General features: G+C 46.9%; 4 protein-coding genes across 4 annotated transcripts; 2 read left to right on the forward strand and 2 right to left on the reverse strand.

The window, feature by feature from the left end:
* Positions 1–179: 179 nt before the first annotated feature.
* Positions 180–4,671, forward strand: F4822DRAFT_442853 (uncharacterized protein; the record flags this gene model as incomplete). The annotated part of the gene is made up of 5 exons (XM_051463038.1): positions 180–667; positions 727–965; positions 1,020–2,355; positions 2,479–3,230; positions 3,301–4,671. Exons 1-5 carry the CDS (start codon positions 271–273, stop codon positions 4,669–4,671), a joined length of 4,095 nt encoding a protein of 1,364 aa, XP_051315391.1. The 5' UTR covers positions 180–270.
* Positions 4,672–7,473: 2,802 nt separating this feature from the next.
* Positions 7,474–9,471, forward strand: F4822DRAFT_398975 (autophagy protein Apg5-domain-containing protein). The gene is made up of 4 exons (XM_051457745.1): positions 7,474–8,238; positions 8,317–8,404; positions 8,459–8,644; positions 8,703–9,471. The coding sequence occupies exons 1-4, from the start codon at positions 7,891–7,893 to the stop codon at positions 8,897–8,899; spliced, it is 819 nt and encodes a 272-aa protein (XP_051315392.1). The 5' UTR covers positions 7,474–7,890; the 3' UTR covers positions 8,900–9,471.
* A 144-nt stretch (positions 9,472–9,615) lies between these two features.
* F4822DRAFT_206153 (uncharacterized protein) lies at positions 9,616–10,202 on the reverse strand. Its single transcript, XM_051453802.1, has one exon. It carries the CDS (start codon positions 10,090–10,092, stop codon positions 9,787–9,789), a length of 306 nt encoding a protein of 101 aa, XP_051315393.1. The 5' UTR covers positions 10,093–10,202; the 3' UTR covers positions 9,616–9,786.
* Positions 10,203–10,898: 696 nt separating this feature from the next.
* F4822DRAFT_436990 (uncharacterized protein) lies at positions 10,899–14,339 on the reverse strand (the record flags this gene model as incomplete). The annotated part of the gene is made up of 6 exons (XM_051462369.1): positions 10,899–11,244; positions 11,298–11,924; positions 11,983–12,090; positions 12,143–13,675; positions 13,740–13,849; positions 13,905–14,339. The coding sequence occupies 6 exons, from the start codon at positions 14,337–14,339 to the stop codon at positions 10,899–10,901; spliced, it is 3,159 nt and encodes a 1,052-aa protein (XP_051315394.1).
* Between the last annotated feature and the right edge of the window lie 4,148 nt (positions 14,340–18,487).

Genomic DNA, 18,487 nt, shown 5'->3' on the forward strand with positions numbered 1-18,487 from the left:
GACCTCCGGGGAAGCTCCCAGGCTTATGGACTTAAAGGGAAGTTACAGCCATTCCCACTCCCTTGGAACCACCCTCAGCTACTTTCATCACTTTCTCTCGCCTGATAGCATCCTCTCGATTAAATCCTCCAGATTTCCCCCTCCATAGCATTATCCTTCCTGCAGCACGTACCAAGAATCTCAGATTAATAATTTAACATATCCAATCTTCCCTATCCATCTTAAAATCTTGAAGCCATATCCACGAAATGTACACCGTACAATTCCATCATGGCTTCAAATGAGACAACAACGCCAATGCCACCTTGGGCCAGGCGTCTCCACCGCCCCCAGAATGCAGAATCTAAAGCCATGGGTCGAGAGGATGCATCGGGGGCGCTACCAGACTCACCAGCCAAGACAGTGCCACAGCCAGCACAAGGGGTATGGCCTGAGACTTCATCAGAGGCAGCCCCAGCAGCATTGCCAGATATATCACAAGCGGGGCTATCAGAGACGTCACTGGAGGAAATATCGCCAAACCCAGCTCCACGAAGGCCACGACCTGGAGTACGCTCCGTAAGGTTCTGGAAGAAACTGATCCATGATAGACTCGAAATAAAGGAAAATGAGCACGTAGTTCACGGGCGGTTTGATCCTTATTCATTCTTTAGCAAAAGGCGTAAAAGTAAGCACCCGCCAAATGTCTAATAGGATATTAATTTTTTACTAATTTCGTATTCTCAGAAATGGATGAGTTCTATTCCGGCCACAAAATCCACCCCACCCAAATCCACGTCAACCATAATTTTGCCCGTTGGGCGATCGAGGAAGCTTTACGGGAGTACCTTCCTGACAGCCGATTTGAAGTAACTGGTGCGCTTATGCGAGACCATTCTATGGTTGTGGGAAAGGGCAAGCGAGAAGTCCCGAAAGAAGTTTCGGAAGCCGTCCGAGCTAGCGGACAAGAAGAGATCGATGCAGAGGTACTTGATTGAACCCCCGAAACATTTTCTTACATCGAACTAATAAAGAAGCAGAACGCAAACGAGTGCAAAGGGTCTAATGATGTCGACGACGAGATTGTCCAAGACGTTGGCGCTATCGCGCAGTCAATTATCGCAGCCTCACCCAATAGTCTTGGCCCCCCTATTGAAGCATGTGCTTCGTACCTTCAGATGAAGAAATGCGGCACATATGGCCGCAACAAGATGACAATGTGGGAATCACCTCTATTCCCCACTCTCGACGGTAAGGATGGACATAAGGGGCTCCTAGATAATCAAATCACGGCAATAGTTTGGATCATGTCGAGATTCTTAGGGAGGCTTCCACCACTGAAGATAAAACGCAAGAGTCTATGGGACGAAAAAACCCAGAAGTACATCCAAAAACCCGAAACACAGCTTGAGAAAGAAACTCGGGAGAAGCTGCGTGGCCCAAAATACTTCGGTGGAATCCTTGCCGATTCGATGGGCCTTGGGAAGACACTGACAACAATTGCGTGCCTCGATATATTAGCCAATCAGAGACTTAACGTGGCGAAGGAGGGCGGCCAGAATAAGTACCGTCCTATGTTGATTCTGACCCCGAATGCCACCGTTGCCACGCAATGGGTCGAAGAGATCGAGCAAATCGCTGGTCACCGCGGCATCAAGCAGATCCTCATTTCAGGGAATGGTGTCAAAAGCAAGCCGAACCACGAAAGAGTCACCGCTCTAAGTGCGAGAGAAATGGGCTCCAAATGGCCTCGTTCACTAAAGTATGTCTGGGACGAAAGCGATTGGAAAGCAGCGAGGGTAATAATGGTCATGTCAATTGATACATGGGCTAAAAGAACTTGCAGAAGCGAGGGAGATACCGAAGCAGATCTCAATTGGAGATCCAGCTTCACCGACAGCAAGCGCAAATTCTCAGTGATTGTTGTTGATGAGGCTTACAAGATCAGAAACTCCTCAACGAAGAACTGGAAATCGGTGGCGCTACTGGATCGTCAATTCACCCTCTTGATCACCGCAACACCGTGTATGAACCTTCTAACAGATCTTCTCGGGCCTGTTAGACTCCTCTGGCAAAGCCCCGAGAAGTACCTTCAGGACGAGAAGCAAGCCAAGAAATTGAAGGAGATCGAGTGTACGTTTAGCCTACCACAGGACTTGCAAAAGCTAGATGGCGTAAATCCTTGTGACGACCTTCAGCTCGTTGCTGGCAGGCCATCCTTAATAGCCCAGCTGATCTGCAGATTCAGATCAAGCACCCAGGTCGACATACAGGAAACACGCAAGTTCCTGAAGTACTTCGAGTCGCTAGCAATCTTACGAAGAGCGCCTAGCTCACATCTTTACTTGGACTGGGAAAAGGCTAGGCTAATATCATGTAAGTGACACTCGTTCCGTTGCACTTCTAAACATCTAGAGAATATTTACTACCTTCGCGAGTTTCCGGTTCTTCTAAGACCCAGACCTAATCTTGATTATTATCGCTAACTAAATACTACAGTGGAGGGCCTACTACCCCACGTTGACAACCATACAGTCAACATACGACTCGACTACGCTTTAGAGAAAGCCTACCAAGAAGCTCATATAGACCTGTTTATGGATTACATGGAAAGTGTCAATAAATGGGAGAGAACTGGGGGGGATGGCCCAGTAATGAAGTCGATCTTCACCATCCATCGCCAATTCCAGATGGCAGCCGCGTCACTTGACGTATATAGACTCGATAGATTATTATCGATGAATAAGTTCAGCACTAAGGTCGAGCACATCAATATTATGCGCGGGGCGAACGTCACCTTTTTGCGCCTAGCAGCGTTCTTAGTTGAACAGCAAGATCCAGAGCCCCAAACAGCCCTAGACTACGTCAAATTAGCAGTGCGCAAATCACCCATACTACGATATATCCTACACTACGTCAAAGAAAATGTTATTAATAGGAAGCCCGGCGAAAAGATCAAGAAACTCTTGATTACAGAAGCAAGTCCGATGCTAGCATATTACTACGAACTAGTTCTCCAATTCCTCCTTATTCACTGTCGCACCCTACACTCTGGTTTAACACCGGAACAACGTAGAGAGCTGATAGCAAGTTTCAATGATGATTCGGATGAGTCCTGCCAGGTTATGATACAGATGTATACGGTTGGCTTCGCTGGCTCGAATCTCCACAAAAGTTGCTCACAAGTACTTGTCGCATCTCAAGCATCCAGTCTTGCAGTTCAATGGCAAGCCGTGCATCGAGTTATCAGAGTAAGTACCCAACATTCAACTATCCCCTGCTTGCCCCCCCTTTTTTAACCAAAATGCTAACTAAGGCTAGGTCGGCCAAGAATCCGATGTCAAGGTCTACCGACTCAAGGTAGAAAATTCGTACCACTCGTTCCGTGAGAGTCGACAAATTGACAAAATCCTACCAGAGCTGGGCACTCGCGCACAAGGAAATATGAATGATATTCTGGTCAAACTACTCAACCTCTTCCAATTTGAGATTGATGAATTATGGAAGACTAAAGAAGCTCGAGAACTCATGGAAGACATGGACATGCTTAGCGAACTTATCAAGGCACAAGAAGACGAGGGCGAGGATGAGGGCGAAGGCGAGCCTTCCCCCAAGCGAATCAAACAAGAGGATGATGACACAGTTATCGAACCTGAGCTAAGTAATCGCGAACCTTCTGCAGACCCAGAAGATTCCGGACCCGAGTTCGACTCTAACTCTAATTCTGATTCCGACTCAGACTCAGACGAATTCCACGATTGCCTGTCTGAAATTGAGGATGAGTATGCTGTCTCAGGAAAGCGCAAGAGGGGAGAGGAAGAAGTCTCCTCCCTCCCAGTGCAAGCCGACACCGCCAAAATCTTCGAGCGTGACATCTACAACTTCCTCAAGCTCCAGACACGTAGCAAGTACTACAGTGAATTCAAAGAATTTCCAAGGGAGATAAAGAGTTTCTTCTGCCATAGAAAAAACAACATCAGGAGACTGCTGTCTTTTGGAAACAAGCATAACAAGAATGCCACCCCGCGTGTCTGGAGGTTGAAAGATCTCGACGACTCCGCCGTCCTCGAAAGGGCTATGGAATTAATGCTACGAGTCAGACTTGGGGCAAGTAATATTGAGATGCTACCGCTACCGCATATCAACCTTTCGCTAGCTCCGAAGGAGAAGCAGAAGAAGCTCGCGGGTTTACTCGCCGAAACCAAGGTCACAGAACAGGATGTTGACAATGCTCGCGAGATGGTGGGCGCGGGATTGAAACGGCGGGGAGAAAAGTTATCTTACAATCCTATCAAGGATATTATAGATAATATGTCTTTAGAGGAGATTGACGAAATGCTCAACGCCGATATAACGAATGGGCGAACGGAAGCAATAGCTGCGCAAGGACGCATAAGGAATAAGCGTAGAGACGCAAAACCTAGGAACAATAGAGCAAGCCGATGGAAGGCGTTTAAGGAGGAAGAAGATGTAGATGAGGATGAAGAAGGTGGTTTTGGGCTTGAGGACGAAAGTGGAGACGAAGACGACGCCAATGACGAGGATGGTAATGATGAGAATTGGGCCTCGGTACAATCTTCCGATCATCTCAACGCCGAGTCTACTGCATCTAGTCGACATAGGGAAATAACTGGGATGTGCGGTGCCAGCAAAATTTTCAAGGGCAAATCCAAACCGCCCTTCTACTCTTAGAGGAGCGACGGCGACTAGGTCTGCAGCTATATCACGAACCACATTTAGTACAGCGCCGACTGCTTCACAGGGATTTAAAACGGCACGAGATGGCTCATTAGCACTACTAAGGGGTTACTTTCGCTTACCTACCTAGGTATTCGCAACAATCTCTCGTCGGTCTATCCCAATCCCCTGGAACAATGTCTACAGCCTCTATCATAATGATTTACGGTTTAGATCTGGCCGCGTACATACAATACTTACCTATTTGGGAGAAAGGAAGATGGATTTGAGTCTAGATCGACCATCTACCGACATCTCTGCCCGTATGATGGGTTCGCATATTAGTTTAGTTAAGTACCTACCTACCTATTAGGTCCAATACCTGTTCTTTAGCTAGCAGATAGACCAACATCGATTGATTTCCAGCATAGCCTAATTACCGATCCGTAATTCTCATTATCGTGGAAATCTAGTGAAAAGAACCAGTCGAGATTCAATGCCAGGGAAAGGGGTAAACGCGTCTTCTCGCGGACCGTGGACAAACCTCCGTCCCATCCCCTTGGAGGATCATCAGTGATAAGCGAAAAACCTTTTGACATAACTAGGAATACCTTATTGACCCATCATTTATCTAGTTCTAGATCAACTCCTCTTGTCAAGCTCTAGAGCGTTCCCGCCATCTACTTTCACGATACTTCCGCGATACTTGCTATTGAAAAAGTGGGCATTTCATGGGCTCTGCGGCGTATAAAGATATCCGGCACTTTATAACTCAAATTTAGTAGCACACATGACGATACTTAAACCGCTCCCATTGGCCCTCCGATTGAAGTTGTGTGCGGCTCCTATCTCCGGCCTGTCCCTGTGATTATTCTCAATATCCTAAAGCAGCTAAAAACCGGCAGTCGGCACGAAGACGATGCAGAATGTAACTCCAAGGTAAGCCCTGGATTTTGCGGCTCACAAAAGATAGCGCTTCCGGCGGTACTGGCGTGTAATTCACGTAACATCGCGAGTAACAAGAATTCCAACTTTTTTCCTGTTACATGTTAGTCGACCATCTTTCGCCGGGTTGTGGTTGACAGGTAGATATTGTTCCGGGTTTAAGCTTCATTCCGGATCCGGCAACCTAACTGCTTTAATGTTATCAAAAGCAATATGTTTAATAAACTTGCTACATCGGATGTTGTAAAGAGATCTACCGTAGCAAACATTTAACCCCTTACGTTTATTAAAATAGTATCTACGCTATGTACCTGGGTAAGACAAAAACGGGCGGCGGGAGATCGAGAAATGCCGCTAATGAGAGTGGTACCACATGGTAAGAGTATGGCAAGATATAAAAAGCAAGAATTGAAACATCGTCGAAGTTGCTGTTTGCTCTGTACAATGCGTCCGAATCCGAGCTCACTAATATCAATCGGGTAATATGTTTTCGCTTCTATGTAGTAGATGCAAGGGGAAACGGAACTCTGGATCGGTTGTTGGTGCTAGGATATTTCACTTTTGGAATAGTTTTGGTTTAAGGGGTCATCGTACCTCCGTAATAGGTGTTCTTATTTAGAACGCCAGTCAAGATTGGTTGGATGGCGCGAGGATCATGAATCGTGAATTAAGATCTGCTATTGACAGCGATGAAGAAGCCTGGACCAAATATACGTCGTATACATCCAATTATTCTGTAATGTAAATAAATGTATAGAAATGTACAGTAAAGATGTACCTGGTTATACTGAGTACGCTGCAGAGAAAAAGCTCGGCATACCAAAATTAGGGAAAGTTCCGTCCAGGTCTCCGTCCCGAACGTACGGAACCGCTGCAGTAAAACTGAGGTAGGCGCGAGTTTAGTTTTTAGCACGTACCTAATACACTAAATAGTACCTACATGTAAACATTTTCTTGAAGATGTACCTGGACAAGTACTGTACATAAAATACATGCGAGAAACTCAAGGTGGATGCGGCTTTTCTTTTTTTCTCCTGAGACAAGACATAGATCACATGGCCAACAGCTCATGCATGTATTAGATGGTAGGCATGTCTGAGACTTCAAATTTTTGCTTCTTCAGACAAGGACATGGATAGGTATATTCGTAAGTCCATCACGTGGTGGTGGTTGAAATTTCCCGCCGGGAGTTGAAAAATGATAGCGTTGTTAGGTGCTTTCCGGTTTGACTTTTCTTTGTAACTTGTGCAAAATTGCAATGGGTGTTGTGGATGTACCTGGTGCGCCTACTGCACCTAAAGCACCATACCGTAGAATACATATATGCGGATGGGGCTGACGGGGTAGGTACGAAACTGGCCCCGAGCCACGAATAGAATAAAGATGGTTAAGGTTAGGGTTAACTGGAACTGGGTAAGTACCTACTCCGTAGGTAAAAGTGTTTGCTCAATTGTTCGCCTTAAAATTCGGAAAGCCAAGTAGAGCCCAGAGAGCCCAGAGCCAGAAAAATACAACAAAAGACCCCTGTTAAAAAGGGTTTCCTCTCCTGACGCCATCCATGGGACAAGTTCTAATTAATAGGACCGGGTCCAAGGTTCTAACATTTGTTATTTGCGGGGAGGCACAGAAGCTTGGGTACTTGAGGGGACCTAGCGCTAGGATGTTTTTGGGGTAGCTCTCTTTTGAAGCTACCCCGCTTTTGACTTAGCGTGGATAAATCAGTCAGCCTTATTACGACAGGTTTTTGAGGGTTCCACTCTTTTACTTTTTAGCTTTGCTGTGCCATGCGACGCTGATCGGCCGTTCTTAGCCGGCGGGTGCATGCATCCGAATTTGTCGCGCCGCAAACTCTCCAAATTCATTCCGTACTAACCTCAACTAACTTCACTTTATCGTCAACTTATCTGCTTATCACTTATCATTATCATCATCATTATTCGGCCGACCCCATCCCGCGCCTCATTCAACATTTACACTAAACCCGGCCGAATCTTATTAGAACCAACACCGAATTTACTAACTTGATTCTCCTGCATTTGTTAACTACATCCGGATTGGTCGCGAAGATGATACCCGCCGACCTCTACGCTAGTGAAGACAGGTAGTCAGCCGATCATTCACTCATTTTACTCAGTTAACCTACCCTCCCTACCTAGGTAGGTAGCTATCTAGACCTAGGTAGTTACTTAGATACCCTGTCTAATTCATTTCAATTCCATTTCAATTCCATCCAATCGGTTTCAGTCCAGACAGACATCCAGACAAAGTTGACAGATAAGGACGGACCAGATGAGTTCCGACTCTCCCCTGTCCTTGTCGGCATCCCCGTCGCCGTCGACCATCCCGCAGACCCTCTGGGACCTGCAGGTCCCGCTTCTCATCACCCACTCCGGAGCCGGCGGGCCGCCGCTCGTTACTCAAGTGCCGCGCCTGAGCTACTTGGCGTTACTGTTACCGCGCTTGTCGTCTTACTTCCGTCTACCATGTTCCAGTTTCCATCATGAGGGTGTGTTGTTGCGTAATCTAGCTGTTGGCCTGCTTGTCGATCTATACCAGCCCACCTTGCCCTGGCGGTTAACTGTTGGCGACGGTTTGGGGTGGGATATTGGGGACACGTTTTTGAATAGCGCTAAGGAGGTATGCCTCATTACCCCTTTCCCTTGTAATTATGACAGAATGTAGTATCTAAGTAGTTGACAAACCTTGCTCGAACAGGCAGACTTCGTGCGTAATGGAAATGCGCATCAGATAATGTCCTTATCTAAAGACCACACAACTACACTATGGAACGCGGTAAAAGACAGTAAGCCTTACATCAACATATATCTATATATACAATATTAACAAATCTCGTTAGACGACTACCAGTCTTTCGCTAGGGTAAACTCGCGCCTTCTAAATACATCACGCGAGCTACGCAACGTACCCTTCCGTATATACATCCCACAATCGCCGGATGACCCCACCGCGAGCGCAGGTCCCGACGGTCAAGCGGGGTCTTTCAAGGTCGTACAATCTCTTGTGCAGCCCCGTGTCAATGAGCGTACGTACTGTCCTATCTAAAACTTCTTTTCAACATATTCACAACTAACATCCCAAAGGAACCCCCCAAACCCTAGGCACAGCCCTGCGCACACTCCTCCCACGTTTATTCCCCAGTAGTCGGGACCCAGTACTCGCCGACGCCATCCTCCACGGCGCTCGCGTCCCTTTCGCCGCTCCGCTCGAGGAGTTAATGCGCGAAGCCGCGTATCCCGATGGTTGGCTATGCCTAGTCGTTCGGCCCCTTGACGTGTAACTTCCCAACCTCTCCCTTTTTTCCCTTTGTAGCACAGGTCCGGGGGTTGCTGTATGGTTACCTAGATAACGAACGTATGAACGCCTCACGGAGTGTCGTCCGTAGATAGATTTCATAGGACGGTGTCCTTTTCCGATGTTTGCAAGGCTGCCTGTACCTACATAGGAACACACATAATTAACAATCCAATCATCCGTCTAGCGACTATGCGAGGACGGGAATATACCGAAAAATTTTTTCTCACTTCCCCTCCCCCCTCTCTTATGAAAAAAAAGGGGGGAAACACAGCAGAAAATGCTCAGCAGCCAAGCCGCCTTAAAAATCCAGTTTGCGTTACCCCCTACGTGCATATAATACCCTCATGTCCTACCCTCCCCTCGGCGTCGTCGTTTCACAGATGTCTTGGGCCTGTTTTTTTTTTTTATTTGCTTGTTTGTGCCGCACACAATTGCCACGCGATCCGATTGCCTGCGCTGCTCGCTCCGGCTTATGTGGCGTCGTGGCCGTTGAATTCGGGCGTTCCGCTTTGCATGGATAGCTGTTGAAAAAAAATTAAAAAATCGTAGTCCTTGTGTAAACGCGGATGAAAAGAATGTTTTCGATATGTAGCCTCTTTTTTCTGTCCTCCAATACTTGAACTGAATTCGTAAGTATATGTAAGTAGGTGGCCTCGCCATATGCAGCCAGACCCAACAACACCCACTGCATTTCACTCACCCCTTTTCCGGCACCACCAACAAAATAGGTCACTCACAAGATGATGAACGCATAAAGGACCTATCAGAAAAAACATTTTTATAAACACGCAAACTATGAATTTTTCTAACAACGAACCCTCCCAAAACCCCATTCAATCCTAGTGAACCAAGTGCTGCTTACTTTGCTAGCTAGCTGTTGCTGCTGCTGCGGTTGAATCCTATAACATCAGAAAACGAAAAGCTTTGGTATCTCCTCCGCTCCCTCCAGAAGCAGGAATGTCCTGATAACCTTTGCAAAAATACACGCAAACAAAGTGTAATATACGCAGCCTCCAACCATGCTAACCTGTGCGAATGAAGGAAACAAAAAGATGCTGACTGACCGACCGACAGATTGCTAACTAAACTCGCTAGGTGCGGAGTAAAAATGGGAAAGGTAAGTAACAATACATATGCGACCAATCTAAATAGGAAGGATGAGTTGATTGTTGCCATAAACCGAAAACCTGCGCCACGACGAGTAATATTTTTGTGTATACTTTTTTTGTTTTTGCTTTATATTAGTAAGTACCTAGGAAGGTAGTGAGAGTGCTTGCATGTGAATGCGAGGGTCTGTTAAAATTCTCAAAAGAATTATTGAACTGATTAAGTAGATCAGAGGGATGGCATATGTTGAGCAAACAAACCAAAGATAGTGAGAAATAGACCTAGGATTCAAATTTGTAGATATATACTCGTCGATGTTGTGATATATATATAGAGCGTGCATAGCATAACAACATGCGCTCTCGCAAGGGGGGGTATCCTCAGCTTTCGAGTTCCGTAAAGAAAATTATTCAAAGGGTTCTCTCTCCCAATGCTGCCTCGAAAAAAAAAAAAAATAAACAACGCCGGTATTGTATGCTCCAATGGGCTGGCGCCATGATGATATGGTGTGGAAAAAGAAATAATATTGCCGGAAACCAAGCACATTCGACCGTGTATCTGATGTATGCAAACTGGTACCGTAGAATCAAACAGATGATTGTCGCGCCGGACAGTCTCCCGAAACGCCATTGCTAGGTGCAAAAAACCGCCTCATAGTTTTCCTTTCCGAATTCGTCATCGACACCATGTGCAAATGACATGCGTAATAATTTGTGTTCGAGGCGTCTAGTATTCAAAACACAGCTGCAGAAATCCGAGAACATTGTATTCAATCTCATCGTGGGCCAGGGAATGAAAACGACAGGAACTCGTCAACGCCGTACCATCAATCCTCTATAATAGTTGTGGTCGTCCAATCCTTCCAACATAACTTTTCAAGAAATCGAGTTCGGTGGCGGTAGATGCGGCCGTCCAAGAGTGGACGGAGGATGAGGATGATAACTCTCGCCGGGGTTGTGCATAGGCGGTAGAGGACCGCCGCTCGATATGCTCGAAAAACTTGAACTTGTAATATCGTATTCGTCTCGAATAAACCCAAGGTCTCTTGCTAAACCAATTAGGATGTTCATATCGGCCCTGAGCGCGCTCGTAGGTTGGGCAATCGACTGGAAAAATAGGATCGTCCGAGAAAAGAGATTGCTTAAAACATCTGCCTTGATATATCTGCGAAGATACCTATCCTTAAAGCACGCTGCTAAGGTTAAAAGATTTCCCCATTGTCTGAAATCGCGTTAGCCATCAACTACCTACTTGACATAGAATACATCACTTACGCGTGGGCTGTTCCAAATACATTGGTGATGATGATACGTTGGTTGTTCGGAATTCCGTGGAATGCTCGAGTGCTCTCAATCAAGGCAGATATCGCCAAGCCGGCGTAGTTAAGAACCCGACGATCCATACCGGGAGGGGGCGCTTCGTCGTGGTCATATGGCGGTTGAGTGTCGGGAGAATCTACTTGATTGTTGTATTGGAATTCTCGTTCGAGTATCTTTTTCAAAAACGGACGGTAGAGGATGACTTGCGAACCCCAATACTTTGCGCGGAGACGAGCTCCTAGTATATCGTTGGCTGGGGGATCTTCATCCTTCCATTGATAACTACTCGGAACCCAACGATTTCTTGAATTTCTGAGCATTTCCTCGATGCGCTTGATGCCTTCTTCGATTGTCGGGTCGTCTAACGTGATTCCGATACTGTGTCTGTTTTGCTTCTCCGAGTCATAGAGCAAGGTATGAACTTGGTTAAGCTGTTTGCGGAGATACAGCTGTGCGATATAACCAGTTACTATGTGCTCTGAGAAGCCTTGGTTGACGGCATACTCGGAATTGGGATATGGCATTCTATCTTCATATTGTAAGATACCTGACTGTGGGAGAGGGAGCTCGGCGAGGATATCGCTATATGCCTTGCGTATTAGTATATGTTCAACTAGTAGTGGCCTTTGGTAGGATTTACCTCTCGAGTTGTAGACATGTCCAGAAAGCGAAAGCCAATTGATTGTCCCTACGTGATTGACCGATACTTCTCCCTTGATCATGCCACTTCGATAGACGGTCGAGGCTCCTGGCTTGAGTTAGTTTTAATATCCAAAGGCTCTACCAAGGTTTTCACTTACGGCCGAAGTATTACTTGAAGATTCCGACTTGCAAGAGAGATATACGACCAACTCTCGAGGACACGACCAAGTTGTCCGTAGTACAGACCAGCGAGGATTTGCACGTAGACGTGCTTTAGATTGAAGCCCCCCATATGACTACCCATGATATCCATGGCAAGAGCGAAGTATTCAAGACCAGGGATCACATCCAGGTTTCGCTTATGCGAATGTGGTCCCCTCGAGGATTGCATGTTTCCTTGCAGAGAAGCCCTTCGGCTCATAGGAACACCTCCACTTTCTTTAGGTGAGGCCATGTTGGAGGATTGGGAGGTTGACATGATTCCCGGTGGTGATCCTTGCAGAGGAGAAGCAAGAACGCCGTTGCGAACCGAGGGCGAGTGATGCATCGGCGAGTCGGATTCGTGAACTGTGTCTGGTATCCTGTCCTTGTGAAGGCAAATCTTGCCCAGAGCAAAAACTAACAGGACAAGAGCGCTATGAACGCTTCGATAAGGACGACCGGGCTTTACGAACGATGTCGATGGGGTCTGCTCGTCTGCAGCGGGTGACCGCTTTCTCTTGGTTCCAGTCTCTGAAAAGGACGGAGGTAACCCGGTCGGTTGGTTGACAAATCTCGCGCTCGACCCAATCTTGTTCCCTTGACTACTCTGCGATTTTGGTAAAGTCTCGAGAAATACTTTGACCATCGCTGTCAGCTCCCTCGGGATAATTATGGGGTGCATGTTCAGAATGTTGTCCTTAAAACTGTTAACGTATCTCCAAATCTTCGTCGGCTCCCAGTCCGGATTTCCCTCCACATTCACAACACCTCCTTTCGACTCAACACCAGGAGGGGGAGTCAAGCTGCCCACTTGTCCCCATGCTTCTCCCATAGGTGAGGGAGATGCAACGTCTGAGCAATCGTCCAAAACATCAGTCATTGTGTGGTCTGGTGGCGTTTCTTTGTCGGAAGCCCGAATGTCCTGATCAAATCCTTCTCCTCTCCCAAAAACTCGAATAATGCCCCGCTGCTGCTCCTGGCGTATCGGATATTCGTCAGGATGGAATATTTTCTCGGCTTCCATTAGATGATGAACCATTCTCTTAATCGATGGCCACTTCAAAAGCAATCCTGCTAATGTTGTGTGATTATGAGGCATGGCGGGTTTTCCAGGCGTCACGATCGGCCCTGGGTTATCTTCCATCTCATCATCATTTGCTTCTTGTAACGTGGCATGAGCCTCGTCCATGGTAAGACTAGGCTCCACAACAGTTCCTCCAGGTGAAGATAATGATTCTTCGACCTGTGCTTTGGTAGCGGGTGAACCATTAAAGTTCGGCTCCTCATCTTCCTCAATCGACTCGACTTTCATACCCGTCCCAGGATTAAGTTGCTTGATCTTGGTCTCTAGGTTACCCATTCGTGCATTTTGATTCAGATTGGCCTGCTTCAACCCAGCGAGTTCCACGGTCATATCCGAAAGCTTAGTATTCATCTCTTCTCTCATAGTAGCGAGCATCTCTATTAAATCGGCGGTAACCTTATCCGGCCTACGTTCTAGTAAGTACCTTGTTCGCGTCTTAGCATTTTTTTCTTCTCTTATGTTCAACTTACTGCTTTGCTGGAGGATCTCGGTATTTGCATTCGACATTTTTCTCCCGGCAATTCTTACAAGGTTTAGTCTCATCGCATTTAGCTTTGAGCTGCCTACAACTGTCGCAAGCCTTGTTACACGTTTTGAGTCAGCCAACATACAACGGCTCACTCGGGGAATATTACCTGGGAGGCGCGCTGTGCTTTCCGCTTCGCACTAGTCGCGATTTCTAGAGGGTACATGGAAGGCGGAGGACCGTATATGTGAGGTCCTTCATATTGAGGGTGCTGAGCGACCGGCGTCGGCGGGGGTGGGTAGTTCTGAGGTGGTGGTCTGTACATGGCCGGCGAATGCGGCATCGACGGCCCGCTATCGTAGCTCATATGTCGTCGCGGATCGTCTGGTGGAGGAGGCGGCGGTGGATTTGTATGTGGAGGACCATGAGGGCCGAGAGGCTGATTTTCCGCAACGTTACCCGTCGAATTCGGTCGGCGCAGTTGTGGCAGTGAGGTTTCCTCGCCGGGGTCTCTCTTTACAACAGGCTCTCGCGGCGTGTAAGACGGGAAGGGCGGATGCGCTGATGATGGAGGCAAAGGAGGCTGTCGGTGAGGATCATGCATTGGCGGGTACGGCCCGTGTTCATGATGGCGATGGTCGTCGACGAGGTGGTGGTGAGCCGACGGCAAGGGAGGCTCTTGTGGGCGCGAGAAGGGAGGCGGATGCTGATAAGGCGGCGGCGGAGGATGGTGAGGACCTGATGCTGGCGGGTGGTGTGCGGAAGCAGAGGCAGGATGAGGAAGCGACACGGCCTGATGCGAAGACCATGACGGAGGGTGTAGACCGAGCCGGGGACGTTTGCTCTCAGGCAGCCCGGGTTCCATGCTTGGGGTGTTATATGCGTAGAGTCATAGGCAGCGCGGGTAGAAGCGAGCACAGGTCAGGCAAAAAAAGAACAACGGGGAAAAAAAGGTGGTCATGAGAGAGGCGATCCAGGAAGGAGACCAAATGGTCCCGGGCACAGGAATGGAGCAATCGGCTCGTCGAGTTGCCAAGACAAGCTCAGACTGCGCGCTGGTCAGTTGGTGTGGAGGAAGGAACTTGGACGACGTCGCAGCTCTTATTGGTGTAGGTATGATGACATTGAAGGGTCGGTGTAATTGTTGTGTACTCCGTATATGGTGTAGGGGACAGGCTGCGAGCTCGTCAGTTCTCGAACGAGGCGCGTGGAGGCGGTCCCAGGTTCCTGGGTTGTCGAAGCTCTACGGTCCGGAGGAGCCCAAATCCAGAAGATCAGCAGTTGGGCAGAGACGGAGCTGCTACTACTACTGTACAGTATACGGGATTTATGCCCTTCGAGGGTATTTCCAAGGATTTCCTAGGTGGTTAGCAGGGCGAAAAAAGAACGACGCCGTCGAAGCTTCTTTCAGGAGAGGAGCGAGGTTTTTGGTGGATGTCGAACAAGGAAAACCGCGAGAGTAGCAAAGTGGGTAAAGAGGGTCATCAGCGACAAGCTCAGGTTATTTCGGCGTCCAAGAGGCGATTTGCCATGGGCTGCTGGAAGCCCTGGAAAAGCTGGGTTTTTTGGGCGGTACGTATAGTACAGGCGTGGTACCGCAGGCAGCATGTAATGTACCTCGCGCGCGCAGCAGAAGCAGCAACAGTGGTGCAGTTCTTTTTCGAACCCTTGTCCCCGTACTAAGTAGTGATGAGCGCAAGTATTAACAGGGTAAGCTAGAGCCCAGTCTGGCGAGAGGTAGCAGGGGGTCGTGGTCGACATGGGCGACATGGGGGGACTTGGGAAAGACATGGGGGGTGGACGGGTGAGTGAGCAGGCGATCGATAGGATGTATGTACGTAGGTATGTACATAGTATCGTACTGTACTAAGTACATAGCTCAAGTGAATTGCTCGTTCTTGGCAGAGTGGATGGCCAAATGTAGTAGACCGTAGTCCTGTACGTCTGGATGTACATAGCGTACATAGCGCATATTAGCAATACTTGAGCAAGTGTAGCAGACCGTTGGGTACGGGTAACGGGATTCGCTGACGCCCACTTTGCTTGTTGAATGATGTTACGGTATTTTTCTTCCCCACCGCGTCGCCTGGGGGGCCGAGAGAGAGCATGACCTATACGATCCTGTAACTATGTAGGTATTGTACATACGTATGTACGTATGCGTATGTATGTGTATGTGTATGTAGGTATGCCGCTAGGGAAAATGACAGCGGACAGGCTATTATGTAGCGTCAATACCTAGACAGGCATGTATATGTGTGTATTATACGGTGAAATGCGCATATCTACCCAATGTACCTAAGATAGGCAGTTAGTTAGTTGTTAGTCAGATGTTTATTAGTTAACTTGTTAGTCTATTAATTATTTTAACGATGATAATATCATAGTAAAGCGGTGAAGAGACATAAAAGCGATGTCGAACTTGCGATGGCTTAAAAGAAGCTTCATCTTTTTTTATTGGAGTCCGCCAAGTAAAACTGGTAAGCAAAGAAGTAGCTTCTGTGGAGGTTGTGCCAAACCCGGCTCTAATTGACGAATGACAGTAGTCGTTTTGCGTTTCCAGCAAACTTAACAGATCGAAGAGCTAATGGTAATATTTGATTACTTGTTTGTATGGTACTGTTGTAGCCTCGGAATTTAGCGGCCAACTTCGCAGCAACGGAACGAGTGTTAAACTCGGTCGAGCGAATGAAGGGTTACAAAATAGGCATGGTGTCATTAACATTTCGATTATTACCTGCAAAAGGCTTTAAACCATCTAATAACAAGGCGGTAATTGTGTGTGTATGTCGTTGGCATTGTATTTTTATTGTATTGTACCTCGCATGGAAGAAGGGGAAAAAAGAGATGGAGGGAAGCTCTATCGGTATCTTCATGCAGCTTGCGGCGCGAGGGAGAAAGATGATATGCGAAAATGATCGGAAGCAGGACCTGAACCGCATAGATGGTTCTGTTGTGTTACTGGGTGACTCAAAGTAGAGTTTAGATTTAACGTTTCAACATACATATCATATATCGTACCTGCCTCTATAATTTATTTGATACTACAATTATCTGTAGCAAGATGCTCAAGAGAGGAAATAGCGAGATACATTACAGAAACTGTAAGTATCTGCGCATTCAAAGTACCTTCTGTACTTGCGTAATACAATACAATCTTTTTCTTTTTCTTTTTTGCAAAATGGCGCCTCGTGCTTGGCGTCAGGTTTTGCTCGGCCTGTTTCGCCTTACTTGGTAGCGTGGTTCTAGATATGGAAGTTAGCGCAAGAGGGATCCGCTAAATGAACCCGACCGACAACGGTCTCGTCACATTTTCGAAGGTACCCGTCCCTCCAGAACATTGAAAATGTAGAATGTACACTATTTATCAAGGTACAATACTACCCATACCTACGGAACCTACATTTTAAAAAAAAAGCAGATCTATTCAACCCAAGAAAAGATATACGTGTTCAATGGTATTTTTCAATATTGTGATATGATATTAGTAAGATATTTCGTATTAAAATAAAACTATCATACATCATTTTGCATGTTGAAGTTATTTAAGCCCATACTGAAAATAACCATTTTTATATTAAAACACATGGAAGTGATGTCTAAGAGCGTCTAAGTAATTGTATTTAGGTGGGCTTATAATAGAGACGAGACGAAACAGAAATTCCAACCCACCAAGCGCTATAGCGATGTCTTAGTATGGATTAGTTTGCTGTCTAAACCCTGATCAGGTGTGTGTGCTACAGGGATTAGTCCTGTACGCTCTTACAACGTTTAAGCACGTTTAAGCAGTTTAAGCACCATCTCTTCGGAGGCGGGGCAAGTCAAACCTCCCTCCTCCGCCGCCATCTTTTTACACTGCAAGGCGTTAAAACAAACCATCCCTTGACAGGGAAAAGAAAAAGATGGGGGATTAGAGAAGAAAAGAAAAAAAAACGAGGCTTCACTATCCCTGACAGGATAAGAATGGTCAGAAATAGCCAACGATAATCAACATCAAGCTTATTCTAGACAGTAGTCCGCGGCATCGATCTCGACTAGACTCCTTGGAATGGCAAAGCTTCATACGCGGCCGGTTTTAAACCTGGATTACCGTGCCGTCAACTACTTCTATGGCTTCCTCTCTTTTGACATTGACAGGACCACATTATCTTGGGTCTTGGTCCAGATTTCCCCATTCTTGAGTTCCCTCCCAAACCCTAGCGGACGAGGCTCGGTTTCGGGAGTCTCGAGTATCTACCTAGGTAGGGAGTAAGATTATTTACATCGCACCACCCAATGGTCTGGAAGAGCGGCTGATCGGTACCTGCAAGTACGGACATGCGGTATTCTTGGGTTTGGTACATACGGTACCTAATGCTTGGGAATGCGGGTATGCAATGTGTGAGCGGCACAGCTTCTACTCTCTGATTCATCGAGGCCATGAGGAGAATAGTACACACTCCCTCACTCACCTTGTCTAAGTTGCATTAGTTATTGTTTGCTGTTGGCTATTCGATATTTTTAAAAAGGGGCGCCCGGAGGCTAACATTTCCGGCAAGGATCTATCCAACTATAGACTCCGGTTCTTGCCAGTCACGATGTCAAGAAAAAAAAAAATTGACGATAATGGTGTAGGGCTTTAATGCGAGGGTTTATAGCTTTTCTGACTGGTAGGTGGAAGATCATGTGAAGTTCATTCTTCTAAATGCCCACATTCCCCTACCTACTATGTAACTACCCGATGATCTCGGACTAATGTATGTAGGTGCTCGG

The sequence above is a fragment of the Hypoxylon trugodes genome (assembly GCF_022578975.1).
Source record: "Hypoxylon trugodes strain CBS 135444 unplaced genomic scaffold F4822scaffold_4, whole genome shotgun sequence".
NCBI lineage: Eukaryota > Fungi > Ascomycota > Sordariomycetes > Xylariales > Hypoxylaceae > Hypoxylon > Hypoxylon trugodes.

What these genes read in the sequence shown, in the direction of transcription:
- F4822DRAFT_398975 (XM_051457745.1), top strand. Translation starts at nt 7,891, where the DNA reads ATGAGTTCCGACTCTCCCCTGTCCTTGTCGGCATCCCCGTCGCCGTCG. An exon ending in TTTTGAATAGCGCTAAGGAG is followed by an intron (nt 8,239 to 8,316) that starts GTATGCCTCATT and finishes TTGCTCGAACAG; the next exon opens with GCAGACTTCGTGCGTAATGG. An exon ending in ATGGAACGCGGTAAAAGACA is followed by an intron (nt 8,405 to 8,458) that starts GTAAGCCTTACA and finishes AAATCTCGTTAG; the next exon opens with ACGACTACCAGTCTTTCGCT.
- F4822DRAFT_206153 (XM_051453802.1), bottom strand. Translation starts at nt 10,092, where the DNA reads ATGGCAACAATCAACTCATCCTTCCTATTTAGATTGGTCGCATATGTA.